This window comes from Aureococcus anophagefferens, assembly GCF_000186865.1.
Source record: "Aureococcus anophagefferens unplaced genomic scaffold AURANscaffold_3, whole genome shotgun sequence".
Lineage (NCBI taxonomy): Eukaryota > Pelagophyceae > Pelagomonadales > Pelagomonadaceae > Aureococcus > Aureococcus anophagefferens.
This window is the reverse complement of record NW_008705563.1, coordinates 1,662,876-1,689,044: the sequence shown is the minus strand read 5'-3', so window position 1 is coordinate 1,689,044 and position 26,169 is coordinate 1,662,876. Positions and strand designations below refer to the sequence as shown.

Genomic DNA, 26,169 nt, shown 5'->3' with positions numbered 1-26,169 from the left:
ACGGCATATATACGGGGCTGCCAAAATCGAATCGGGACGCGCACACCGCAGCCGCAGAGATCGAATCCGACAGCACGAACTCCTCAGACATGTTCCGGCGCGCGCCGCGCGCGTGCGCCGGCAGAAGGCTGTGTTCCGGAGCGCGCGACTCCCGGCGCGTTCCGGCCGTTCCGGCGTACCGGTGCAGCCCCCAGACGCTGTTCCGGCGACGCCTGCCCTCGAAATTTAGCGGAACATGGTTCCGGAACATGAAACCTCAACTTCGCATGTTTCCCGCCGTCGTCGGCGCCCCTTTATTGGCGATCCTTTAAGTTCGGCGCGAGCCCGTACTTCCCGAACTGGGGTGCCCCTTCAAACTCGGTCATCTTCCCCGCGCGCGCAGCTCCTGAAAAAATCCGGTGTTTCACAGTGGAGCGCGCCCTTCGGGCGCGCTCGCGCGAGCTGAGCCACTCATTCCCGTGTCAATGCTTCCCTCTGCACCGCTCGCGCGACGACAGCCATTTAATTTTCGTACGGCGGGGGAACCCCCGCGCACAACTCACGCATATATATATGGAAGTCACAAGTTGCACTACAACTTGAACAGTTCTTTACATTAAACTTTACGACCCCTCCGCGCCCCCGCGCGCCTTCTGCCAGGCGGCCTCGAGGCTCCCCGCCTCCGGGGCGGGGGCGGGCGTGGCGCGCGGCGTGGAAGACCCGACGAGGCGGCTCCGCCGCTCCTCCCACGCGGCGCTCGAGCCCGGGCCGACGCCGTCCGCGTTGAGCATGTCGGCCCAGGGGGACGCGGCCGCCCGGTCCGGGTCCTTCGTCTCCTCGCCGTAGGGCTCCCAGCCAGGCCCGTGGACGCCGGGCGAAAAGAGGTTCTCCGGGGACACGTGGTTGATGAGCGGGTGCCTGCGGGCCGCGGGTTCCGCGAAAGCCGAGGGCGCGGGGCGACGCACCCGAAGAGGGCGGCGTCCTCGTCGTTGTTGATCTCGTCGACCGTCGCGAAGGACACGCCGTTGTGCTCGCGGCCTGCGGTCGCGGCGGTCCCGGCGCGGCGCCGCGCGGCGGTCCGGACGCGGGCGCGGCGCCGAAGAAGCGCGCGAAGATCTCGTAGGGGTCGGCCGTCGCGTAGTCCGTGCGCGTCGACCGCGGCGTCGCCGCGCCCGACGCCTCGCTGAGCGCCACGTAGGCCTCGGCGACCTGGCGGAACTTGGCCGGATCGCCGCCCTTGTCCGGATGGTGCAGCAGGGCCTGCTTCCGGTAGGCCTTGCGGATGGCGTCCTGGTCGCTGCCCGGCGGCACGCCCAGGATCGCCCAGTCGTCGAGGTACACGTTCTGCGCCATGCCCGCGGGGAGAAGACAGCGCGTGAGGCTGCCCGAGGGATGGCTTGCGCTCTCGTGCGTCAAGTTTGGCCTCAGCGAGGCTTCCTCGCTTACTTATGGGCAGCCTCTTTCTCGCCTAGCTCTTTCGCCGAGTGGTCGCTTCTGGGCAGCTTTATTCTCACCTAGTCGCTTCTTTCGCCGAGTGGTCGCTTCTTTCGTCACAGACGAGCGTAAATATGGAGAGCCCGAGGAGCTTCCTCTGCGGCGTGGCCTGCGGCGTCGGGGCAGCAGCTGCGCTCTGGGCTGCCCTGCGGCGGCGGCCGCGGACGCCACCGACGCCCCAGCGCTACACCGGCGGTCGGGGCCTGACCGCCGCGGGCCGCCGGCGCGTCTGCTTCGAGATGCGCTTCGATCCCGATCGCCTCGACGAGTACGCGAAGCGCCACGAGGCCGTCTGGCCCGAGATGCAGGACGCGCTAACGCGGTGCGGCTGGCGCAACTACTCGCTCTTCCTGCGCCGCGACGGCCGCGCCGTCGGCTACTTCGAGGCGGACGGCGGCGCCACGTTCGAGGACTGCTGCGCGAGGATGGCCCGCGAGCCGGTCAACGCGCGGTGGCAGCGGGAAATGGCGCAATTCACGCCCGCGGGCGAGAAGCCCGACGAGGCCGCGGCGACCTTCGAGCCCTATTTCTACCTCGGGGCGGACCGGGCGTCGTAAACCATATCGAGAGACGTGTTGGTTAGCGCGGCGTCCCGCGCGGCGGCCGCGCGCGCGCTCACTTGAGCTTCTGGGTGACGGACGCGCCCTTGAGCCCGGCGGCCTCGAGGGTCGCGTTGGGGTCGGCGAGGGGCGCGGGCGGGAAGCCCGCGAGGAGGACGTAGGCCTGGCCCGCGCCGCCCTCTTCGCGGACGTACGCGTCGAGGTGGCCGACGGTGTGCGAGAGGTTCAGCGTCGCGCGGATGCGCTTGCCGTTGGCGAGGCGGATCTGGAGCGTCGTCTTGGGCGCGGCGTCGTCGACGACGGGCTTCTCGATGGGCGCGCCGCCGCCGCCGCCGCCGAACTCCGCGCCCGCGGATTCGCCCGCCGCCGCGAGCGTCTGCCCCCCGCCGGAGAACGCGACGTAGGCCGGCGGCTCGTACTGGTCGCCGCGCTTGTCGACGAGCTCGAGGTTGAAGGCGCCGTCGCCGCTCGCCTGCTCCTCGAGCTCCCGGGGGATGAGGCCCCGGGACACGTCGCGGAGGAACGCGGCGTTCGCGGCGTCGCCGTCGCTCGGCCGGAAGGGCCCGTCGCCGACGGTGAAGCCGTTGGCGTAGACCGTCACCACCGTCTTCGCCGCGCCCTCGGCGGGCGCCACGCCGCTCGCCGCGTTGCGCTGCGCGGCCGCGAACATCTTCGACACGTCGTCGCCGCCGCCGTCGCCGTCGTCGTCGCCGGGGCCCACGACGGCGAGGCCGCTGCCGCCGCCGCCCCGGTTGTGGTTCCCGCCCGTGTAGAGCTCGTTGCCGCCGCCATCCTCGTCCTCCTTCTCCTCCTTCTTGTCGTCGAAGAGCGTCGCGATGGGCATCGTCGGACCTAGGCGCGGGACGGGCGGCGTCGGGGGATTGCGCGACGCGCGCCCCGGGTGTTTGCGGCCGCGCGGGTCGTGCAGCAGCGGTGCCCCGCCGCCGGGAGCGAAAGCGGGTCGGCGCACCTGGTCGCGTTCGAGTTGTGCCTCTTGTGCCGGTCGGTGTGACTCTCGAACGCCTTCGACGCTGGTCGCCTAGCCCCGGCGCGCGGCGTCCCCGCACGCGTCGCGGCGCGCGTCGACCGGCGGCACGGTCGCCCAGCGGCTCGCGAGCGAACGCCGACAACGCACGCGACCCCGGCAAACGGACGAAGCAACCCAAGAGGAAGAAAAGTCCGTCGCCGTCGCGCGTTAGTCCGGCGGCTCAAAGGGGGCCAGCGAGAAGCTGGCGACGACGGGCCGGAAGAAGCGGCGTCCACCGCCGAGCACGGTGCCGTGCGAGGTCAGGGCCCGGCGGTGGGGATGTCGCGCGTAGAGCTTCGCCGTGCACTCGAAAACCTCGTCGCCGACCGCCGCCTCGAGCCGGATCGTGTCCCAGAGCCGGTCGAGGATCTCGTGGCCCGCGGGCAGCATGGTCCAGGAGCCGACGATCGCGAAGCCTAGAGGCGATAGGGTCGGCGGAGGAGCGCGCGGCGCGCGGCGGCCGGCGCGCGACGCGGCGACGGGACGCGGGCGCGCGCCTTCGACGAGGAGCTCGCAGCTGCCGTCGGCGTCGAGGACGACGAGCCCTTCGACGCGCCCGTGTCCGCGCACGCGCGCCGTGAAACGCAGCGGTTGGAGCGCGATGTTCTGGACGATGCGGTGCGGCAGGAGCTGCTGTCTCGCCGTCGCGCAGCGCGCCGCGAGCCAGCAGAGCAGTCCGAAGCGGCGCATCGCGTCGTCTTAGGACCGCTGCGGCACGCGTGCGGCGCGACAATGTCACGCGCGAGAACGTTCAGAGCGCTCACCACAGCTCAAGCCGAGGCACCAGCTGTGCAGCTTGAGCCTCAAACAGACCTCAAAAAAACGCGATGGACGATGGAATGACGACGATGGCTGCTGCTCGCGCTGGCCGGTCCCGCTAACGCGTCGCCGCGGATGGCCCGGGCGCTCCTGGGCCTCGCGGCCCTCTGCTGGCGGCCCGCGGACTCCATCTGCGGCCCGCTCTGCGACCTGCCGGCGGGGCGGACCCAGGGCGCGCCGCGGAAGCTCATGGAGTGCGCCCCGGCGAACCTGACGGCCCGGGGCCGCGAGATGGTGAAGCGCCGCGAGGCCATCGTCTTCCGCATGCAGACCTTCACGGGCACGCCCATGTGCATCGGGCGGCGCGTCGACTGGCGCGAGTCGCTGCCGCAGTGTTTGGGCGCGATGACGGGCCTGGACGTCTTCGTCGTGCACGGCCACAACGGCGTCTGCACGGAGTGCTCGACGCTGAGCACGGTGGACTGCGCCGAGGTCGCGAAGCGCGACGTGGCCGTGGGCGTCGTCGTCGGCGGCGGCAACAGCGCGTACTTTCGCTGCGGCGGCGTCGTCCTCGGCGGCCGGGACAAGATGACCAAGGCGAACGTGACTTATGCGTTGCGAGCCACGGCGGGCGGCGCGATCTGCACGCTCGACGAGGACCTGACGCTCGACGGGTTCCACGGCGTCGTGCCCTACCTGAAGCAGATGAACTTCGGGCCGCGGACGGTCAAGCTCTGGCTGCCCATGGTGCAGAACAGCGACCCGAGCTGGGGCGTCTGGGAGCGGGGGCGCATCTTCTCCGCCGGCGGCGGCTCCGAGTGGCACGTGCTCAACGACTACCACCTGCCGAAGATGCCGTCGCCGCCGTCGAGCTGGGGCAGCAAAAGAGAGCGAAATTCCCAACTTCAAAGGCTCCGATCTCGGCCATTTTCCACTCGTTTCGGCTGATTTTTGGACGAGCGATCATCTCTCCGAACGGTCTCGAAGCATGGATGTGTTTTCCGGAACGCGCGCGCGCGGAACACTCACATTGAAGCGACGTTGAATCTCTCTTTTGCTGCCCAGGTCGAGCTGGGGCGCGAAGATCCCGATGGCGGACCGCCTCGAGCTCCACCCCATCGCCGACGAGCGGGACCTGCTGCTGTACATCGCGCGCCTCGACCGGGGCAAGGGCCAGGCGGACTTTTTGAACAACGTCGCGGAGGAGCTCGCGGCGTACGACTCGAAGACGTTCCGCTTCTTCCTCGAGTACTCGCTCGACGCGAACGACACGAACCGGCCCCTGGACCGGCGCATGGAGGCGGGGCGTTTGGTCGACGCCATCGCCGCGGCGCGGAGCGCGGGCGCGCCGGACGCCATGCTGGATTTCTACGAGTCGCGCGTCCCCGCGCGGAGCGTGAAGCACAACCTGACGGCCGCGCGGGGCCTGCTCCACCTCGCGACCATCGACCGCAACCCGCGCGTCATCTACGAGGCCCTGGACCACGGTCTGCCGGTGATGACGTCCGTCCAGTCCATGGGCTACCGGGGGCTCGAGTGCGCGCCGCCGTCCGTCGCCGTCGTCGTCGACGCGTTCGACGAGCCGCCGGCGCTCGCGCGCGACTTCGGCCGCTTCCTGGCGGGCACGCGCGACGTGGCGACGAAGAAGCAGGTCGCGCGCTTCGCCGACGCCCTGCGGCCCCAGCGCGTCTACCCGTGCCTCTGCGCGGCCGTCGGGCTCTGCGACGCGCCGCGCGACCCGCGGTACCACGAGAACTTCTACGAGACGCTGACGACGGGCAACGCGGGCCAGGGCGTCAAGGTGCCCCGGGGCTGCGCCCTGGGCAAGCACCTCGAGGGCGTGCGCTGCGCGAAGTCCGACTTTTTCTCCTGCGTGCGCTGGGGCACGTGGTTCGAGGGCGCCGCGGTGGCCCAGGGCAACTGGGCGGCGCGCTACTTCGCCGTGACCCTCTTCCGGCGCACGAACCTGACGGTCGCGCTCTTCGGGCGCCATTTCGAGGACTTTTCCCGCCTGAGCTGCTACAACGACACGCTCCTCCGCGCCTTCGCGGACGTCGCGCTCGTGCGGCCCTTCTGGGCGACGCGCGGCCAGCGGAGCCGGGGGCGCCGCGCCATCCACGGGGCCCACGCGAGCCCCTTCGCGCGCCCCGCGTAGGGGGGCGCGCCTATTCGATCGTCCGATTTTCTTTTTTTTACCGCGGCGGCCGCGCGAAGGGCCGGCTGTGGAAGCCGGAGCGCGCGAAGATCTCGGGAGACAGGGGCTCGTCGTCCCCGTCGAAGCTCGGCGCGTAGTAGTGGCCCCAGCCGCACTCGCTCGGGAAGGGCGGCCGCGCGAGCGACGGCGGCCGCCGCGCGGCCGGCGCGGCCGCGACCGGCGCCGGCGCGGCCTCGTCGTCGGGGTTCGGCCGCCGCCGGTTGTTCGGCGTCTGGGACAGGGACACCCACGAGTCGAGGCGCGACAGGTTGCGCTTCATGGAGCTCACGGACGTCTGCGACGACCGGTCGTCGTCGTCGTAGAGCTGCATGGGCGAAGACGAGCGGGAGCTCATGGTGTTTCGATGGCGGTGGGTGGCGGGAGGCGGTCGGGGTCGACGGGGGGGCAGCGTGCGGCGCGCGGGCGTGGGGGGAACCGGTCGTTTGGACGCCCGGCAACTCGGGGCTGCCTTTGGTGGCGTCGGGGCCAGGGAAGACTTGTTGTTTGTCGTTCTCAAACGGAGCTCTTTCCGTTCGCTTGATGATGCTGGTAGAGAGATAGAGAGATTTCTACCTTCATCTTCAGTGAACTGCATCTTGATGTTGCAGTGCACTTTAACCCCACTGCGCTCCTACTGCGTATCCTGCTAGTTTTCCCTTCCCTTCCTAATTCATTCTAATCCAGTTTCAAGTCTTATAGACAGCGAACTGAAGGAGTGACTGCCAAGCAGGCACAGAGTGCATAGCGCTCTTCTGTACGATGAAGTCGAAGTCACGGCCCGGGTCTATTATCATTTGGGATTTACACGGAGTTTCAATCCAGGGGGAGTAGAGAGATAGAGAGGTTTCTACCTTCATCTTCAGTGAACTGCAACTTGATGTTGCTGTTTGGGAAGATACGGTTCGTTGCGAGATCGACGAGCGGCTCAGCAAGGCGGGCATCAAACGTCATATCGAGCCACACGCGCGCGCGGGATCGAAGGGCGCGCGCGGGAGGAAGGTCTCGCGCGAGGGCCGGCGTCGCGCGCACGTACCGTGGCGTGTCCACTTCCTTCGGGGTTCTTCGTGGTTTGTTTTCGGGCTCGGCACGAATCTCAAGCGCGCCAAATTTAAACGTCTGAAAGTGAGCGTGTTGCACCCGCGGGTGAACGAATGCTGCCCCCACTCCATCCAAAGCCAGAGCTCCCTAATTGGTCGAAACCCCCACTGTCTTCGTCAGTGTGTACACAAAACCAAGCACGATGGCGGCCATCGTCAGCGTCGCCGCGGCGCTCCCGGCGACCTGCGTCACGAACGACGACCTCGCACAGACGCTGGACACGTCCGATGCGTGGATCGCGTCGCGCACGGGCATCCGCCAGCGCTTCGTCCTCGGCGCCGACGAGTCCTTCCTCGAGCTCTGCGTCGACGCCGCGGCGCGCGCCGCCGGCGCCGCGGGCGGCGGCGTCGACTTCGTGGTCGTGGCGACGACGACGCCCGCGAGCGACTTCGGCGACGCGGCGGCCGTCGGCGCGGCGCTCGCGGCCCGGGGCCTCGCGGCGCCGGGCTGCGGCGGCCTCGACGTGCGCAGCGCCTGCTGCGGCTTCGTCGACGCGCTGGGCGTCGCGCGCGCGCTCGTCGGCGGCGGCGCCGCGACGCGGTGCGTCGTCGTCGCCGGCGACGCGCTGAGCGGCCGCTGCGACGCGCGCGACCGGTCGACGGCGGTGCTCTTCGGCGACGGCGCGGGCGCCGCCGTCGTCGCGGCGTCGCCGACGGGCGCCTTCCGCGCGACGTATGCCGCCACGGACGCGAGCGACGCGCTCGCGCTCGCGGCCGGCGGACCCCTGCGCATGGACGGCAAGGCCGTCTACGCGCTCGCGACGCGGCGCGCGCCCGCGGCCGTGCGCGCGGCGCTGGACGACGCGGGCTGGGACGTCGCGGGCGTGGCCAGATTCGTCTTCCACCAGGCGAACGCGCGGATCCTCGAGGAGGTCGCGGCGGCGCTGGGCCTGCGGCGGGACCAGTGCCCGTGCCACGTGAGCGCCGTCGCCAACTGCGGCGCCGCGTCGACGGCGATCCTCCTCGCCAACGTCGCCGACGATCTGCGGGCGGGGGACCGCGTCGTGCTCTGCGCCTTCGGGGCGGGCTTCAAGGTGTCCGTCGCGTGCGTCTCGTGGGCCGCGAAGTGCCCGTCGGACGTCGCCGCGGCGCGCCGCCCGGCGACGGACGTCCTGCGCCTCCCCGCCGTCGCCGACGCCACGACGACCGTGGAGGGCGCCGTGCGCGCCGCGCTCGCCCGGGCGTGCCGCGTCGAGGGCGCGCTGCCGCCGCTGGCCGCGCTCGCGCCCGACTCGCTCGCGTGCGCGGAGTTCGCGGCGACCCTCGAGGAGGCGCTGGGCCGGACCGTGCCGACGACGCTCCTCCTCGACCACGCCACGCTGCCGGGCCTCGTCGCGGCCGTCGAGGGGCTCGCGGCGCCGGAGGTCGCGGCCCCTCAAAAGACGTTCGCCGCGACCGCGGCGCAGCACGGCATGCTCTTCCACCACCTCAGCGACCCCGGCGGCCGCCACTTCGTCGAGGTCTTCCGCTTCGACGTCGCGGAAACCGTGCGTGTGGACGACTGGCGCCGCGCGTGGCGGGAGGTGGTCGCGCGCCGCGACGCGTTGCGTTCGACGTTCGACTTCGGCGGCGACGCCGCGCCGACGATGACGGTCCACGACGCCGTCGACGCCGACGCCGTCTTCCTCGAGGACGACACCGAGGAGGCCCTCGCGGCGGCGGGCGCCGCGGGCGTCGCGGCCGCGCTCGACGGCGGCCGCGCGCCGCTCGTCCGCGCGGGCCTCGCGGGCGGCCGCTGCGTCGTCGCGATCCACCACCTCGTCACCGACGGCGCGTCGACGAAGCTCCTCCTCGAGGACGTCGCCGCGGCCTACGCCGGCGCGCCGCCGCCGAAGGTCGACGCCTGGGCCGCGTACGCGGCGAGCGCGCTCGCCGCCGCGGACCCTCTGGCCGTCGCGGCCCACGAGGCGGCCGTCGGCTGGGTCGCCGGCGCCGCACCGCCGCGGCGGCGCCGCGCCAAACCCCGGCGCAAAACGACGACGCTCCCCGTCGCCGGCGCCGTCGACGCGGCGGCGTCGACGCTCGGGGTGCCGCCGGCGGCGCTCGTCCACGCGTCCTTTGCGATCGCGCTCGGCGGCGACGACGTCGCCTACGGCGCGACGGTGGCCTGCCGCGACTTCGGCCGCCACTGCGTCGGGCCCGCGCTGGTTTCGCTGCCGACGCGCCTCGACGTGCGGGGCACGATGGGGGACGTCGCGCGCGCTTCCATGGAAAACCTCGCGGCGCTCCGCCGCGTCGCCGCCAAGGCGGCGGCCTCGACGCTGTGCCGGCCCCTCGACGTCCTCTTCGACTACCAGGGGGGCGAGGACACCTGGACGTCCGCGGGCGGGCTGCTGTCCGGGGGCGCGCTGGAGGACCGCGCGGGCGTCGACGTCTCTTTGCGGTGCCTGCGGTCCGGCGGCGCCTACGTGCTCACGGTCGTCTCCGAGGGCGCCGCGGCGCCGGGGCCGCTCCTGGGCGCCTTCGCGCGCGTCCTCGAGGCCGTCGCGGCGTCCGCGGGCTCGGACCCGTCCGTCGCGCTCGTGCGCCTCGCGGCCGCGCCGCGGGCCGCGCGCGACGACGACGACGACGACGACGACGACGACGAGGAAGACGAGGAGGACGCCGCGGCGGTCGACGACGCGTCGCCGGCCGCCGCGACGCCGACGGAGGCGGCGCTCGCGGCCGCGGTCGCGGCCGAGGTCGGCGGCGCGGCCGGCGACGTCGACGTCCGCGCGAACGTCTTCGCGCTGGGCCTCGACTCCCTCGGCGCCATGCGCGCCGTCGCCCGGGCCGTCGCCCTCGGCGCGCCGCGGTCCCTGTCCCTCCGCGTGCTCTTCGCGGCCGCGACGGTCCGCGGCGCGGCCGGCGCCGCGGACGCGGACGCGGGCGGCGCGGTCGACCTCGACGTGCTCGGCGGCGCGGGGGTCATCGCCCACGCCCGGGGGCCCTTCCCGCTCCTGCGGTCGGCGCGCGCCGGGGACTACGACGTCTACCCGCTCTTCGGCGTCGGCGCGGCCCATTTCGTGGGGTTGCACGCGTCGTCGGTGACGGGGTCGCCCGTGTCGCCGCAGATCTACTGGGAGTGGGACTTCCCCGGCGGGCTGGACGTGGACGCCTTCGCATCGGCCTGGGACGCCCTCGTCGCGCGCCACGGCACGCTGCGGGCCCACGTCGGCGCCGACGGCGCCATGCGGTCCTGGCGCGACGCGGCGACGTTCGCCGGACGCGTCGCGGTGCGCGTCGGCGCGGCGCGCGGGGCCTTCCGGGAGGACTTCCGCGGCGCCGGCGACGCCATCGGCTCCGTCCACGAGTGGCCCCTCTTCGCCGTGGGCGCGTCCTTCGACGGCGGCCGCGCGACGGCCCACGTGGCCATGAGCCTCTTCCTCATGGACGCGGTTTCCGATCTGACGTTCCGCGCGGAGCTCTCCGGCGCCTACGAGTGTTTACGGAAAGGCGGCGCCGTCGTCTTCCCGACGCCGGCGCCCGCGCTCGCCTTCGGGGACTACAGCCGGAGCCTCGTCGCCGGGCTTCCCGAGTCGCGCGCGTATCTTCTCGCGAAAAGGCGCTGGGCGAAGAAGCTCGAGGACCCGGCCTTCCCGCGGCGCGGCCCGGCGATCCCGCGGCGCGCCGACGTCGAGGCCCATACGCCGGCGTCGCCGGCCTTCGTGAACCAGACGTCGACGGTGTCCGGCGCGGCCTGGGCCGACTGCCGGGCCGCGTGCCGCGCGCGCGGCGTCACGGCGCCCGTCGCGCTTCTAGCGACGTACTGCCTCGCGCTCTGCCGCCACGTCGAGGACGCGTCAGCGAACGGGCGGCGCTTCCTGCTGAACGTGCTCCTGTGCCTGCGCTACGACGTCGACGAGGACGCGTTCCGCTGCCTCGGCAACTGCTCGTCGACGGTGCTCGTCGACGTGGACCTGCGAAAAGCGCGGACCTTCGGCGAGGCCTGCGGTGCGCTGCGCGCGTCCCTCGCCGAGTCGCTGGAGCACAGCGCAATGAGCGGCGTCGAGGTCATGGCGCTCCTGAACCGGGAGCGCGCGTCGACGTTCGAGGCCGCGGCGCCGTTCGTCTTCACGACGCCCGTCGGCGTCGAGAAGTCGCTGCCGCGGGCCGAGGACGCGGCGCGGGACTGGTGCTTCGAGGAGACCTTCTTCAGCGAGCGCGTGCCCCACACGGCCTGCGTCAACGCCGTCAAGGACGCGCCGGGCGCGCCCGCGGGCGACGAGCCCGCGCTCTTCTGCTCCCTGGACGTCGTCGACGGCGCGTTCCCCGGCGCCGTCGCCGCGGAGCTCAAGCGGTCCTACGCCTTCCTCCTCCGGGAGGCCCTCTGCGGCGACTGGGACGCCGACGTCTGGGCGGCCGCGGACGCGGCGCTGAGCGGCGCCTACCCGGTCGCGGCGCCGCCGTACGCGGCTACGCCCGAGCCGCCGGCGGGGACGCTGCTCCAGGACGCGCTGGAGCGCCGCGACGGCGACACGGAGCAGACAGCGCTTTTTTGCGTCGAGGACGACGAGGCGCGGCCCCTGCGGCGCTTCTCCTTCGCGGAGGTGCTCAGCCGGAGCCGCGCGTGCGCGTCGCTGCTGCGGGGCCTGGGCCTCGCGCCGGGCTTCCTCGGCGCCGTCGTCATGGCCAAGGGCTGGCGCCAGGTCGTCGCCGTCCACGCCATCCTCTTCGAGGCCGGCGCCTACGTGCCCTGCGACGCGGCGCTCTGGCCCGCGGGCCGCGTCCGCGCCGTCGTCTCCCGGTCCGGCGCGGCCGTGTGCCTCGTCGACGGCGCCGCGCCGGCGGACCTCGGCGGCGCGCCGGCCGTGACGGTGACGGACTTCGAGCGCGACGAGCCGGAGACGGCCTGGCCGCCGCGCGGGGCGGCGCGGGCCGCGCCCGCGCGCGCGAAACCCGAAGACGCGGCGTACGTGATCTACACGTCGGGCTCCACGGGCCTGCCCAAGGGCGTCGTCTGCCACCACCGCGGCGCGCTCAACACCATCGAGGACCTGCGCGCGCGCTGGGGTTTAGGGGACCGCGACGTGCTGCTGGGTCTGGCGAGCCTCGCGTTCGACCTCTCGGTCTTCGACGTCTTCGGGAGCGCGCTCTGCGGCGCGGCGCTCGCGCTGCCGCGCGCGGCGGACCTGTCGCCGCCGGACCCGGACGCCTGGCTGCGGCTCTGCGACCGCGCGGGCGTGACGGTCTGGAACAGCGTGCCCGCGCTGCTGGATCTGGCGGTGTCGGGCCTCGAGCTGCGCGACGGGACGCTGCCGCGCGCGCTGCGCGTCGCGTTCCTCTCGGGCGACGTCGTCCCCGCGGGCCTGCCGGCGCGGGCCTACGACCGGTCGCCGACGGTGCGGGTCGTGCTCATGGGCGGCGCGACGGAGGCCGCGATCTGGTCCAACGAGTTCCCGGTGGAGCGGCCGGGCCGCCTCCCGGCGGGCTGGGGCGGCTGGCCCTACGGCCGGCCCATGTCGAACCAGACCATGTGTATCCTGAGCGACGCGACGCTCGAGCCCCTGCCGCCCTACGTCGTCGGCGTCATCCACATCGGCGGCGTCGGCGTGATGACGGGCTACCGCGGCGACGACGAGAAAAACAAGCGGTCGCTGCGGACGCGCGCGCGCGACGGCCGGCGCTTCTTCCGCACGGGCGACCTCGGGCGCATGCGTTTGTCCGGTGGCGACTGGGTGCTGGAGATCCTGGGGCGCGAGGACGGCCAGGCCAAGGTCCGGGGCTTTCGGGTCGAGCTCGGCGAGATCGAGGCGGCGATGACGGCGCACCCGAAGGTCCGCGCGGCGGCCTGCGCCGTCGTCGACGGCGGCGGCGCCATCGAGGCCCACGTGGTTCTGCGGACGGCGGGCGGACTCGACGCCAAGCTCGAGGCGGCGCTCCGGGCGACGCTCGCGAGGAGCCTGCCGACGTACGCCGTCCCCCGCGCGTTCGGCGCGGTCGCCGCGCTCCCGCTGTCGCCCAACGGCAAGGTCGACCGGTCGCGGCTCCCGCCCCTGCGCCGCCGCGCGGCCGTCGCCGCGGCCGACGAGGCCGCACCGCCGGAGCCGCCGGCGACGGCGCTCGAGCGCGCGGCCGTCGCCGCGTTCGCGGCCGCCTCCGGCGTCGACGCGGCCGCGATCTGCGCCGCCACGGGCCACTTCTTCCGCGTGCTGGGGGGCACGTCGCTCGCGGCGCTGAAATGCCTGCGGCTCCTCACGGCGGCGACGTCCGCGACGCTCGGCGTCCGCGACCTCCTCGAGCACGCGACGCCGCGATCGATCGCCGCGCGCGCGGCCGCCGCGGGCGCCGCGGGCTTCGCGGGGCCCGCGGCGACCTACGAGGCCCTGCCGCTCGGCGACGGGTCCGCGGGCAAGCCGACGCTCGTGCTCCTCAACCCGGCGGGCGCGACGGCGCTGTGCTACGGGGCCCTCGCGCGGCGCCTCGCGGGGCGCGCGCGTCGTCGGCCTCGACGACGGCGTCGTCGCGGGCCGCGCGCCGGCCCTGGCGCACGCGTCCATCGCCGAGGCCGCGCGCGCCGCCGCGGCCGAAACGAAGAGTTTGGCTGGTGACGCCCCTCTCGTCCTCGGCGGCTGGTCCTACGGCGGCGTCGTCGCCGTCGAGGCCGCGCGGCTCCTGGGGGACGCCGTCGCGGGCGTCGCGCTCTTCGACGCGCCCGTCGCCGGCGCCGTCGTGGCCTCCGCGGACCTCGGCGACGCGTCGCCGGCGGCCGCGGCCCACTTCGCGGCCGCGACGGAGCTTTTGGTCTCTTACTACGGGTCCGACCGCGCGCCGCTCGACCTGCCGGCGCTCGACGCGCTCCCCGCGGACTCGGAGGACCCGCGCCGCGGCGACCGGGCGTCGCTGCTCCCGAGGCGGACCGCGGCCCGCGTGCCCGGCTCCCACTGGACGATGCTCGCCGACGACGCCGCGCTCGACGCCGTCGTCGACGCGGTCGCGCGCTGGGTCGCGGGGCTGTAACGCGGACGCATCTTTAAACCCCGGGGATGCTCGGCCCCGGCTTCCGCGGCGGCGGCAGGTCGCCCGCCTCCGCGGCCTCGTCGCGGACCGTGAGCGTGAGGTAGACGACGCGCATGGACTGGCCGAGGATCGCGCGCTCCATCTGGCCCATGGGCTCCGCGTCCTCCCCGGAGCGCCGGATGAGGTCCTCGAGCTTGAGCGTCTCGAGCGTGAAGCCGTTCCTCTTCGCGGCGACGACGTCGCCCACGAAGCGCTCGAAGTTGTCGCGGACGTCCTCGGGCACCGACTCGCCGCATTTGCGCGCCGCCGCGGACGGGTGGCCGACGTCCGCGAGCGTCAGGAAGACGAGGCCGAGCCAGACCTGGCGCAGCTCGACCTCGTCCTCCATGAGGGGCCGCCCCGCCGTCTGCGTCGTGGACATGGAGAGCTCGAGGCCGAGCGCGTTGATCGTGAACCCGCGCTCGTAGGCGGCGAAGGCAGCCGCGATGAAGAGCTTGAGCGTGTCCACGTAGCCCGACGACAGCTGCATGCACGCGCGCACGAACGTCACCTCGAGCAGCGCCGCGATGCCGCCGGGCGTCGACGCGTCGGGCAGGGCGTAGGGGTCGATGGACGGCGGCCGGTCGTCCTTGTCCTCGGGCGGCACCGGGTTCCGGCTCGAGGCGACGCGCAGGTGTGGGGATCGCGGACCGCGCGGCGCGACGAAGGCGCCGGCGCGCGCCGCCGCGAGGAGCAGGACCAGCGCTTGCCGCATCTGCATCGCGGCCCAGCGGCGGCCGAGCGGCGGGCGTGCTCGTTGACCTTCAATTCAGTTCAACCAAAAGCCCGCGGCGCGCGGCTCGCAGCCCTCAAGTCCGGTCCGTCGCGGCTCACGCTGCCCCGGGGCCACCGCCGGCGCCGCGCCCGCGGTGCTGCGCGCATAAGAAGGCGCCCGAACGGCCGGGCTCGCGCCGCGACGGCCGGTTCGGCGCCCGCCCGCCGTCGCGGCGAACCGCGCGCGGCGCGCTCGACGGCGGGAGTGTTTCCACACGCGGAGAGAGAAAATATCGCCGCGTCCGACGAGTTCCAAAACATGGTGACCATTTCAACACTCTCTCGCGGCGGTCCGCGCTCACCACGACCGACTGCGTCGTAGGATTTTTAATTGGAAACAGAAAATGCAGGAGAGCGTGACGACGAACGCGAGGAGGACCATGACGGCGTCGCCCGCGGAGCGGCACCGTGGAAGAAGCGCAGAACCCACGCGCCACCGCCGCCGTAGGACGCGATAGGGGAGACGCAGTCGATGCTATCCGAAAAGGCAATTCAGGTTCAATGAAGGAAAAATCCGGGCTGCCCCGGCCTTGGCTTGTGCTTGTGTCACAATTTTGCCAATGGAGCGGGGAGCTTTGCACTCATAAGCGCCCACCCAGGCCTTCCATCGTTCATCGGCGCGGCGCCGCGCGCCCGGGCGCGGCAGCAGCGGCGCCGGGCGCGCCGCACTCTTGACCATGGGCCGCAAGCCGCCGGGGAAGCCGCGCGCGGGCCTCCGGGACCGGCGGCGGCTCCCGAGCGAGTTCACGTACCGCGGCGCGCCCGCCTGGCTCCGGAAGACCTGCTACGCGGTGGTCTGGGGCATCCCGCTCGTCGCGTGCGTCGGCCACTTCCTGGTCCCGCACCGGCCGCGCCTCAACCTCGGCGCCGGGTTCATGAACGGTCCCGAGCACGCGGCCGAGGCGCTCTACGCCGAGGCGTCGGCCTTCGTGCGCGGCCAGCCCTGGTGGGCCGACGACGGCGGCCGCTTCCTCGAGGCGGCGGACGCGCGAACCCTGGCGACGGCGGACGAGGGCGGCGGGCCGAAGACGCGGCGGCCGACGCCCGTGCCGTCGCTCAGCCGACCGCCGTCGATCACGCCGGCGCCGAGCCAGACCTTCGCGCCGACGGACGCGCCTACGGTGACCTTCGCGCCGACCATCGAGGAGTTCTTAAGAGTGCAGTACTTCAGCCAGTCGTTCTCGGAGGTGCTCAGCGGCATGGCCGTGACGTTCGGGTCCATCATCTTCGTCATGTTCATGCTCAAGCTCCTCCTGGACATGGCGGCCATCGAGATCTCGGACCTGCCGGAGTACCGGCGCGTGCGCGACAAGTTCCAGAGCGTCGAGGCGGGCCAGAACTGGAACTACGACTTCGTGATCGTCACGTCCGTCAAGAACGAGGACCACGAGATCAAGGGCGCGATGCAGCGCAAGAACACGATGCTCCGCATCGTCTCCGCGCTGACGAACGCGGACCTGGAGACGGAGCAGTACAAGTCGCGCAAGTTCGACAAGATCTTCATCAAGGTCCGCGCGTCCGCGGAGCGGCTCATGGAGCAGGCGGACCGGCTCGATTTGCGGCTGCGCCTCGCGGAGAACGAGGTGAAGCGGCGCCTCATCGACGGGTTGCCGGACCCGCTGAACCCGGAGGAGTGGCAGATCTACCCGCGCAAGGAGGGCTGGCTCTACCGGGGCATCCCCATGCACACGGCCATCTTCGACACGGAGGAGCAGTGCCCCTACGCGTACTACGAGTACATGTACGGCCAGTACGACGACCGCGAGGAGCTCGAGACGCTCTACCACCGCTACCCGCGGTCGTCGTCCATCTTCCGGTCCGTGGACCGCGTCAAGCTCATCATGTCCATCATCAAGTTCCCGTCGTCGGACAACGGCGCGAATTTGGTGCTCGAGCAGCTCGTCGACAACGAGATCATCGAGGCCGCGTACCCGCTCCACGACCCCAACGAGAACGGCCAGCTCCAGGCCAAGTGGCTCGTGTATTGGGCCTGGCCCTGGGAGCAGCCCTTCGTGCGCATCAAGGACTACTACGGCGAGAAGGTGGGCCTCTACTTCGTGTTTTTGGGCCACTACACGACGGCGGTGATCATCGCGGCGGTCGTCGGCTTCGCGTTCTACATCGTCACCATCGTCCAGGACCCGAACTCGCCGGCGATCCCGGGCTTCTGCGTCTTCATGAGTTTGTGGGCGACGTTCTTCATCGAGTTCTGGAAGCGCAAGCAGAGCCGCTACGCGATGATGTGGGGCATGGTCGGCATCGAGGAGGCCGAGGAGGAGCGGCCCGCGTTCTACGACTCGGACCTCGTCGTGGACATCAACTCGCCCATCGACGGCGAGGAGGTCAAGTACTTCCCGCCGGCGATCTACAACCAGCGCACGCTCACGTCCTGGGCCATCATCCTCACGTCGTCGACGTCCGTCATCTGCGCCGTCGTCGGCATCTTCTTCCTCAAGTCCATCCTCGCCGTGAAGAACAACCTGCTGAACACGCGGCACTGGAACTGCGACCACGGGCGGGGCCGCGACTGCGTCAAGAACTGGGGCATCCCGAAGCTCGCCGTGGACCTGTCCGCGTCCATGGCCGGCTGGATCACGTCCGGCGCGAACGCGGTGCAGATCTTCGCGCTCGAGTCGTTCTTCAACGAGCTCGCGGTCTGGCTCAACGACTACGAGTGCCACCGCACGGACACGACCTACACGGACAAGCTCACGGAGAAGATCTTCATCTTCCAGTTCATCAACTCGTTCACGTCCTACCTCTACATCGCGTTCTTCAAGCAGCTCCAGGCCAACTCCATCACGTTCCAGCCCGTGCGGCCGGGCAACTACTCCTGCGTGACGTCCTGCATGAACGAGCTGCGCATCCAGCTCGCGGCCATCTTTTTATCGAAGGTCATCATCGCGAACGTCAAGGACATCGCCGTGCCCTACGTCTTCTGGAACTGGGAGCAGATCGCGGAGAAGCGGCGCCGCGACCTCGACGAGATGGCCGCGGCGGCCGACGCGGAGGAGAAGGAGGCCTCCGAGGAGATGCTCGGCGAGCAGCACGAGGAGGAGCGCGTCGTCCGCGAGGTGTCGCCCGCGGAGCGCGAGCTCGCGCTCGAGGAGTACCACGTCATGATGGGCACGTTCGGCGACTACCGCGACCTCATCATCATCTACGGCTACACCGTGCTCTTCGTGGCGGCCTTCCCCCTCGCGCCGCTCATGGCCCTCGTCAACTCCTACGCGCAGATCCGCGCGGACGCGTGGAAGATCTCCATCCGGTCCCGGCGGCCGTGGCCGAGCAACGCCGAGGACATCGGCTCCTGGGCCGACATCATCGAGCTCATGTCCTACATCGCCGTCTTCACCAACTCCATCATCATCGTCTACACGGGCGAGTTCCTCGACTTCTACCCGAACTCGCACCGCCTCGTCGTCTTCATCATGCTCTACCACGCGCTCATCGTCTTCAAGCTCATCCTCGCCATCGTCATCGACGACATCCCCGCGGACGTCCAGATCCAGATCGACCGCCAGAACTTCACGGAGGACAAGCTCATCAAGCAGCAGATCGACGACGTCATCGAGGTCGACGAGGACGGGCCCGACAACGCCGACGACAACGCGCCCGACGTCACCATCTTCGACAAGGACGACTCCGTCGTCTACCTCGACTACCCGGGCTACGAGAACTACGCCAAGGAGAAGAACCTCGAGATGCGCGAGTTCAAGAAGTCCCAGTCCCTCGCCTCCACGGCCCTCATGTGAGGACGGCGCGTCGCCCCGCGGGCTAAGGGACCTCTCTCTCACGACCCCTCGGCTCACACATGTATGGTTCCTCCGAAGCCGAGGTCCCTTTGCATGCCAGCACCCAGCGCCGACGCGTGCGGACTTCGCCAACCTCAACACCTCTCAATTAAGGGGAAGCAACACGGCTTCTTGACGGCAACATAGTTCGAAGCTCGTCACAAGTGTGATGGGCGACTGCCAGACCCGACCCGGCCGCGGCTAGGCGCACCACCCTTGCTGCACGACTCGGACCATGGGCCGCGACAAGACGCCGGCGCAGCCCAAGGACAAGAAGGGCAAGAAGGGCAAGTGCGAGCCCGTGGCGCCGCGCTGCGTCTGCGAGCGGCGCTGCGAGTGCGGCGTGCGGCCCGAGCGGCCGTCGCACGGCCACAAGTGGGACCCGGAGTCGCAGAAGTGGGTCGGGCGCGGCGCCAAGGAGTCGCGCGTCGCCGCGAAGCTCACGGACAGCGGGCCCAAGGAGGTGAAGGGCGTGTCGATCGAGACGTGGCAGAGGCTGCCGAGCCAGCTGCTGGGCGAGTGGTGCCAGCGCGAGAAGCGGCCCAAGCCGCGCTGGCACCCGGCGCGGCCCAAGCCCGGCGCGGCGAAAGTGTCGGGCTACCGGCTCCGCGTCGTCGTGCCCGACAAAAAGAAGCCCGGGTCGGAGCACGATTTAGGATTCGTGCCCGTGCAGCACTTCCCCACGGAGGCCGGCGCCAAGGAGCAGGCGGCGCTCCTCGCCTTGCACCACACGCAGCCCGAGCTGCCCCTGGAGCGCAAGCTGCCGGAGCCCTACCGGGCCGCGTGGCTCGCGCTGACCGCGGCGCCGCCGAAAGCCAAGGCCGGCGCGCGGCCGCGCGACGCGCCGGACGCCGCGGCGCCGCCGGCCGCCGTCGCGCCGCCGGCCGCCGTCGCGCCGACGGCCGACGCCAGGTACGCGAGCCGCGCCGAGGCGGACCGCGCGCGCCGCGAGCGCGACGCGGAGCGGAACAAGAAGCGGAACGCGCGCGAGGCGCGCGAGCGCGCGAACCCGGACGCCAAGGTCTACATGGCGCCCGCCGTGCGCCGCGACGTCTGCGCGCTCCTGGACCTCGAGGCGCCGCCGGAGCGGCCGGGCGGCGGCCTCGACCGCATCGGCGACTTTGGCCCGGACGCGCGCGACGCCGCGCTCCATCTTGGTCGGCCTCGGCTTCGCGCCGCACCGGGTCGCCGACGCCGTCGAGCAGTCGGCCGGGGACACGGCCGTCGCGCGCGCCGAGGCGGCCCTGTCCTGGCTCGTGCTGCGCCTCGGCGAGGACGAGCTGCCCGCGACGTTCGACCCCTCGGGCGCGAACCTCGACGTCGTCGTCTTCGAGGGCCCCGCCAGGGCGCCGGCCCTCGCCTTCGATCTCGACGCGGCCTTCGGGGACCTCTGGCTGACGGCGGCGCAACCGGGGGACCCGGCCGCGGCGCTGTCCGGCGACGCGGCGAGCGACGACGCGGACGCGCGGGCCGACGAGATCGCGGCGCTCGAGGCGACCTACGACGGCGCGGCCGTCGTGTCCGGCGAATCGGGCGACCGCGTCGACCTGCCCGGGGGCGTCCACGTCCTCGTGCCCCGGGCCTACCCGGCCGCGGCCGCCGTCGCGCTCGCGGCGGGCAAGTCTCCCGCGGAGCACGCGGCGCTCGCGCGCTGCGCGCTCGACGGCGCGTCGCTCTACGACCTCGCGGAGCTCGCCCTCGCGAAGACGACGCCCGCGGCCGACGCGCGGCCGGCGCCGGCGCCCCGGGCCGCGGCGCCCGCGGCGGCGCCGCGGCGCGCCGCGGCCGCGGCGCCCGCGCGGCGGCGCCGCGGCGGCGGCTGGTGGGACCGGGCGAGCGCCGCGGCGCCGGCGGCGGGCCGGCCGTCGACGCTCGTGCGGCTCCAGCGCGAGAAGCTGCCCGCGGCGGCCGCGCGCGACGAGATATTGGGGCTCCTGCGCGAGTTCCAGGTGCTTTTGATCGAGGGCGGCACGGGCTGCGGCAAGACGACGCAGGTCCCCCAGTTCCTCCTCGACGACGCGCGGGCCCGGGGCGTCGGCGCCAAGGTCGTCGTCGCCCAGCCGCGGCGCCTCGCGGCCGTCGGCGTGTCCGCGCGCGTCGCCGACGAGCGCGGCGAGGACGTCGGCCGGACAATAGGCGTCGCCGTGCGCGGCGAGGCGCGTTTAGGCGACGAGACCCAGGCGCTCTTCTGCACGACGGGCGTCCTACTGCAGCGGCTCAAGGTCGACGGGTCGCTGGAAAACGTGACGCACGTCGTCGTCGACGAGGTCCACGAGCGGCACCTGGACGCGGACCTGCTCCTCGCGCTGCTGCGGCCCGCGTTGCGCGCGCGGCCGGACCTGCGGGTCATCCTCATGTCGGCGACCATGGACACGAGCCGCTTCGCGGCCTACTACGGCGACCTGCGCAACGGCGCGAGCGCGCGGGCCTACGACCGCGGCGCGTGCCCCGTCGTGTCGATCCCGGGCTTCGCGTTCCCCGTCGACGTGCGCTACCTCGACGCGGTCTACGGTCTGCTCGGCCGCGACGCGGACGTCCTGGAGAAGCCGGCGAAGCAGGGCGCGGCGGACGAGCCGGGGCGCCTGGACCACGCGCTGGTCGCCGCGGCGGCCGCGGCCGTCGCCGCCGACGAGCGGAAGAAGGGCGACGGCGCGGTTCTAGTCTTCGTCGCCGGCGCCTTCGACATCTCCGCCGTGCTGCGCGGTCTGGAGCGCGAGGCCTGGATCTGGGGCGTGCCGCTCCACGGGTCCCTCACGTCGCAGCAGCAGAAGGACGCGTTCAAGACCGCGCCCGCGGGCAAGGTCAAGGTCGTCGTCAGCACGAACGTCGCGGAGACGTCCATCACGATACCCGACGTGACGGCCGTCGTCGACGCGTTGGTCGCCAAGGAGACGGGCTTCGACCCGGAGCGGAACCTACCGTGCCTGAAAGAGGTGTGGATCGCCCGCGACGCCGCGGACCAGCGCAAGGGCCGCGCGGGCCGCGTGCGCGCGGGCTGCTGCTACCGCCTCGCGACGCGGCGCGCCTTCGAGGCGCGGCCGGCGCACTCGACGCCGGAGATCAAGCGCGTGAGCCTGGAGAACCTGGCGCTCCAGGTGCTGGCCATGGGGCTCGACCCCTTTGCGTTCGGGGCGACGCTGCTCGACCCGCCGGCGCGGCCCGCGCTCGCGTCGAGCGTCGACGGCCTGCGGTCCATGGGCGCGCTGGACGCCGCCGCGGACGCGCCGACGCTCAGCGCGCTCGGGGGGCACCTCGCGGCCCTGCCGTGCGCCGCGCGGCTCGGGAAGCTTCTGGTGCTGGGCGCGACGCTCGGCTGCCGCCGCGAGGCGCTGAGCATCGCCGCGGGGCTGAGCGTGCGGTCGCCCTGGAAGAGCGGCGAGGCGGACCGGGCCAGCGCCGCCGCGACGAAGCGGCGACTGCGGGAAACGCACGCGTGCGGCCGGAGCGACCACGCGCTCGTCGCGCTCGCGTTCGACGAGTTCGCGCGCGACGCCTCCGCCGCGCCGCGGGGGCCCTGGCAGCGGAAGCGGGCCCTGGGGCCTTTACTCCACGAGAAGGGGCTCGCCTACGACCCGCTCAACGACATGGAACAGCTCCGGCGCCAGTTCGACGACGCCCTCGCGGACCGGGGCTTCGCCGCCGCCGGAGCCGCGCCGCTCGCGGGCGCGGCGCTCTGGCGCGTCGCGCGCGCCTTGGTCGCCGCGGCGCTCTACCCGCAGGTGCTGAAGATCGAGAAGCCGAGCCAGCGGCGCGCGGCCCGCGTCGAACGCGAGCGGGTCCGTTCCTCGACGGTCGAACGCCGCGCGCGCGCGACGGAGCGACGCGCAGGTACGCGGACAGCGCCGAGGGCGCCGTCGCCGTCGACGCGCGCGCGCGCGAGCTCAAGTTCCTCCGGCGGGCGCCGGCGACGGGCCACGTCGAGCGCGTCTTCCTCCACCCGTCGAGCGCGTGCTTCGCGGAGCGGTCGTGGCCGTCGCCCTGGGCCGTCTACAACGAGTGCGTCGACACGCACAAGATCTACGTCCGCGACGCGTCCGAGGCCGCGCCCTACGCGCTCCTCCTCTTCGGCGGCGCGCTCGAGCCGCGGCCCCTCGACGGCACCATCGCCGTCGACGGCTGGATCACGTTCTCCGCGAACGCGCGCGTCGCCGCGCTCGTCGCCGCGCTCCGGGACCGCCTCGACGAGCTCCTCGAGGCCAAGGCCCGCGACCCGGGCCTGGACCTCGCGGCGGCGCCCGTCGTCGGGGCGATCCGGCGGCTCCTGCTGCACGACGGGCTTTGCTAAGAGGCGTTCCTCGTAGTTGGCCACACTAAAGAGCGGTCTCAATGTATCACATCACGTTTATAAGGCGGGGAGATGTTTTGAATTGACCGTGCGGCGCGCTTGTCGGGGCTAGGGTGCGGGACGCGTGCGCGCCGCGGCCGCGAATCCGTGGGGCGTCGAGTCGGCGAGTGATTTCGCGTCGCGCGACCGTCATGGTGTTCCCAGGGATTCAACGGTATAGGGTGTGTTGTTGCGAGGCATCCGCGCGGCGTGGACATCCATACAGGTGCAATCCCGGCGCAGAGAGACGCATCGCGCGGAGATTCGGCGCGCGAGTCTCGGCGGTCTCGCGGCGCGCGACGGCCGTAGCCGAGACGTTCTGACGTCTCGACGTTACGAGCCACCTCGGTCGCTGCACTCGTCGGCCTCTGGCGCTGGCGGTTTCGTCTCCGAGACGTCCGCCTTCGGTACTTCGGCAAAAAGAGCGGCGAAAGGGTTGGCGCCAATGCAGCTCCAACTCGTCGTTTCTCTCGAGCTCGTCGAGCTCGCGGCGCCCATGCTAGCGATCGATTCGTGCAGGCCGGCGTGAGAGACGCAGCGTTGGATGGCGTCGACACAGCGGTCGTAGGTCTTGGACGAAGGCTGTGGCTTTGCCTGTGGACTTTTGGCTGGTGCTCTTGAAGGCGTTCTTGAGACCTGTCCGGAGAGATGCTCGATACTACCACCCGCGACCCGGCGGCGCCGGCCTAGATCCCCCCTCCGTGTAGGCAGGCCTCGATCCGCCGACTGCTGCTGCACGATAATAGGCTGTGCTACTTTCGCGACGTCGCGTCTTCTCGGCGCGGGCTCTCGAGATCCCGCGGGGGCGAACGAACGAGCTGCTCCAACCGCACACGCACACTAAAATGAATGTAACGATACTGCGACGGATGGGACGGCGGGATCTGGATCGTCGGGCGCGCTCGCGCCGCGGCCGCGAATCCCTCGGGCGTCGAGTCGGCGACGGCGAGTGATTTCGCGTCGCGCGACCGTCATTGTGTTCCCAGGGCGTCGGCGGCAGGTGTCTATGGTGTATGCGCGCGGCGCGAGCAGGTCGAGCGTCGCGTGCTTCCGGCGCAGAGACGTTCGGCGCGCGCGCGGAGCGTCGGCTAATTCACGACGTTCGACAGGAGAAGGTACGGCGTCGCGTCGGCCGACGTCTTCGGCCGAGCTGCGCTCGCGTCTCGACTCCGTCGGGGTTTTCAGCAGACGTCCGCCTCCGCGGGCGTGATGAGCCCCTCCGACGCGTTCTTTGATTTGGCGAAGAGATTTTGCAGGGCGTGCGTCCCGGCCCATGCGCCAAAAGCCACGAGCACTTTCTCCATCATCACGACGGCCACCGGCGACACCCTCTTGAGGCGTGAGGACTGAAAGCGAGAGCAGCTTAGGTCGTGTAAACTTGACGAAGCGTGCTTCGCTCTCACGCTCTCATTAGTGGCTAGCGACTTCGCCGCTCGCGATTTTGCGAAGCCGGTCGAGTGCGCCGATGTTGTTTTTTGATGTTGGAGGTTCGATCTCGATCGCTCCACACCGCCCGCGTTTGCTCGCTTAGCTCAGTTGGTCAGAGTATCGGTCTAGGATCAGAAATCTGGTCCGCCGCGTATGTGCCGACGGTCGCGGGTTCGAGCCCCGCAGTGAGCACTTCCTTTTTTTGAAAACGCACACGAATGACATCCACCAAAAATTACAAAACGCCCGCGCCCTCGATCGCCGCCACCTCGTCCCCCGTCAGCTCGAAATCGAAGACGCCGAGGTCCTCGGCCATGTGCCGTTCGTCCGTCGTGCCCGTCAGCGGGACCATGCCGACCTCCAGCGCGAACCGGAAGACGACCTGCTGCCGCGTCTTGCCGAGGCGCGCGGCCGCGGCCGCGACGGGGCCGCCGCCGGCCGTGATGTCGCGGTTCGCCGTCAGGAGCGAGAAGCCTTCGTAGACGACGCGGTGCTCGCGGCAGATCCCGCGGATCTCGTAGTCCCAGCCCGAGCTCGCGAAGCAGCGGTTCTGGACGATCTGCGGCGGATCCGGAAGCGCGAGGAACTGGCGCAGCAGGGTCGCGTCGACGTTGGACACGCCGATGGCGCCCACGAGGCCGTCGCGCTTCGCCCGGGCGATCGCCGCCCACGTCGCGAAGTCCTCCTCCGTCATTTTCCCGGACCGGCGCGCCTCAGTCGACGGCCCGTGCAGCAGGAACGCGTCGAGCTTGCTCACCTTCAGGTTCGCCAGCGCCGCCCGCACGCTCCGCGCGACGCGCTCCGCGGGGTCCGTCGCGTCGCCCCAGGGCGCCTCGCCGGGGTCGTGGCCGCGCGGGTACGTGAACTTGGACTGCGTCCACACGGTTTCGGCCGCGGCCGCGAGCCCGTCGCCCACGCCGGCCTCGTTGTAGTGCTTCTTCGCCGTCGCCGTGTCGATGCCCGCGAAGCCGACCTTGACGGCGGCGAAGACGAGGCCCGCGGTCTTCGCCTTCTTCCAGGCGGTGCCGTAGAGGACGGCCGGCATCGTGGAATTGCCGAGCGCGACGCGCCGGTCCACGGTCGCGCGCGGCGTCGGCTTCGACCTCAGCTCCAGCGCCGCCTCGGGGCTCATGCCGTGGGCGCTGCGCGTGCGCGGCTTGGCGCGGCGCAGGCCGGGATGCTGCAATCTCAACCGATCGAACTGGTCCCTCGACGCCGCGGCGCGCAGGGACCGGTGCGACTCGTCAGCCGCCGCGCGGTCGAACTGGTCGGCGCCGACGGCGCAGAAGAGCGCTGCCAGCGAGAGCCATCGCGTCGCGCGCACGGCGAGACCATGGTGCATTGCCATGCTGCCCTCTTCACGTCGCCGTCAACGTTGACGTGTGTTGTGTTTGAGTGTGTTTGTCATTGTAATCGACATCGACGCTGCCCGGGCCCCGTCCCGCGGTCCGCGGTCCGCGATGGGCGAGCCCGTGGCGACGATGGAGATGCGGCGCTACGGCGCGGCGTCGACGTCCGAGGAGCTCGAGAGCGAGGACTTTTGGGAGAACGGCCCGCCGCCGCCGCCCCCGACCTCCCAGGCCCGGCGCTTCCCAGCGCTCGCCGAGGCCGCCGAGGGCCTCGCGCGCGTCGTGAGCGACACGGACCTCGGCGGCCTCGTCAACGGCGGCGGCGCGCCCGGCAGCCCCGTGGGCGAGCGCGCGCGCGACGCGAAGCTCCTGATGGCGGCGTGCAAGCTGCCCGCCGCGGGCTTCGCGCCGC

At 71.8% G+C, this 26,169-nt stretch overlaps 7 protein-coding genes across 7 annotated transcripts; 4 read left to right on the top strand and 3 right to left on the bottom strand.

Annotated features, from left to right (window-relative positions):
* Positions 1–1,158: 1,158 nt before the first annotated feature.
* AURANDRAFT_21604 (hypothetical protein) lies at positions 1,159–1,332 on the bottom strand (the record flags this gene model as incomplete). Its single annotated transcript, XM_009035486.1, has 1 exon — positions 1,159–1,332. A coding segment is annotated over one exon (174 nt), but the record flags the coding sequence as incomplete, so codon positions are not given.
* A 365-nt stretch (positions 1,333–1,697) lies between these two features.
* On the top strand, positions 1,698–1,865 carry AURANDRAFT_9591 (hypothetical protein; the record flags this gene model as incomplete). Its single annotated transcript, XM_009035326.1, has 1 exon — positions 1,698–1,865. A coding segment is annotated over one exon (168 nt), but the record flags the coding sequence as incomplete, so codon positions are not given.
* Positions 1,866–2,088: 223 nt separating this feature from the next.
* AURANDRAFT_21380 (hypothetical protein) lies at positions 2,089–2,703 on the bottom strand (the record flags this gene model as incomplete). Its single annotated transcript, XM_009035485.1, has 1 exon — positions 2,089–2,703. One exon carries the CDS (start codon positions 2,701–2,703, stop codon positions 2,089–2,091), a length of 615 nt encoding a protein of 204 aa, XP_009033733.1.
* Positions 2,704–11,999: 9,296 nt separating this feature from the next.
* Positions 12,000–12,689, top strand: AURANDRAFT_14392 (hypothetical protein; the record flags this gene model as incomplete). The annotated part of the gene is made up of 1 exon (XM_009035702.1): positions 12,000–12,689. A coding segment is annotated over one exon (690 nt), but the record flags the coding sequence as incomplete, so codon positions are not given.
* Positions 12,690–16,703: 4,014 nt separating this feature from the next.
* Positions 16,704–18,617, top strand: AURANDRAFT_21357 (hypothetical protein; the record flags this gene model as incomplete). Its single annotated transcript, XM_009035703.1, has 3 exons — positions 16,704–17,330; positions 17,400–17,786; positions 17,919–18,617. 3 exons carry the CDS (start codon positions 16,704–16,706, stop codon positions 18,615–18,617), a joined length of 1,713 nt encoding a protein of 570 aa, XP_009033951.1.
* A 1,904-nt stretch (positions 18,618–20,521) lies between these two features.
* AURANDRAFT_6240 (hypothetical protein) lies at positions 20,522–21,052 on the top strand (the record flags this gene model as incomplete). Its single annotated transcript, XM_009035302.1, has 1 exon — positions 20,522–21,052. A coding segment is annotated over one exon (531 nt), but the record flags the coding sequence as incomplete, so codon positions are not given.
* Positions 21,053–24,643: 3,591 nt separating this feature from the next.
* AURANDRAFT_20770 (hypothetical protein) lies at positions 24,644–25,453 on the bottom strand (the record flags this gene model as incomplete). The annotated part of the gene is made up of 1 exon (XM_009035484.1): positions 24,644–25,453. One exon carries the CDS (start codon positions 25,451–25,453, stop codon positions 24,644–24,646), a length of 810 nt encoding a protein of 269 aa, XP_009033732.1.
* Positions 25,454–26,169: the final 716 nt, after the last annotated feature.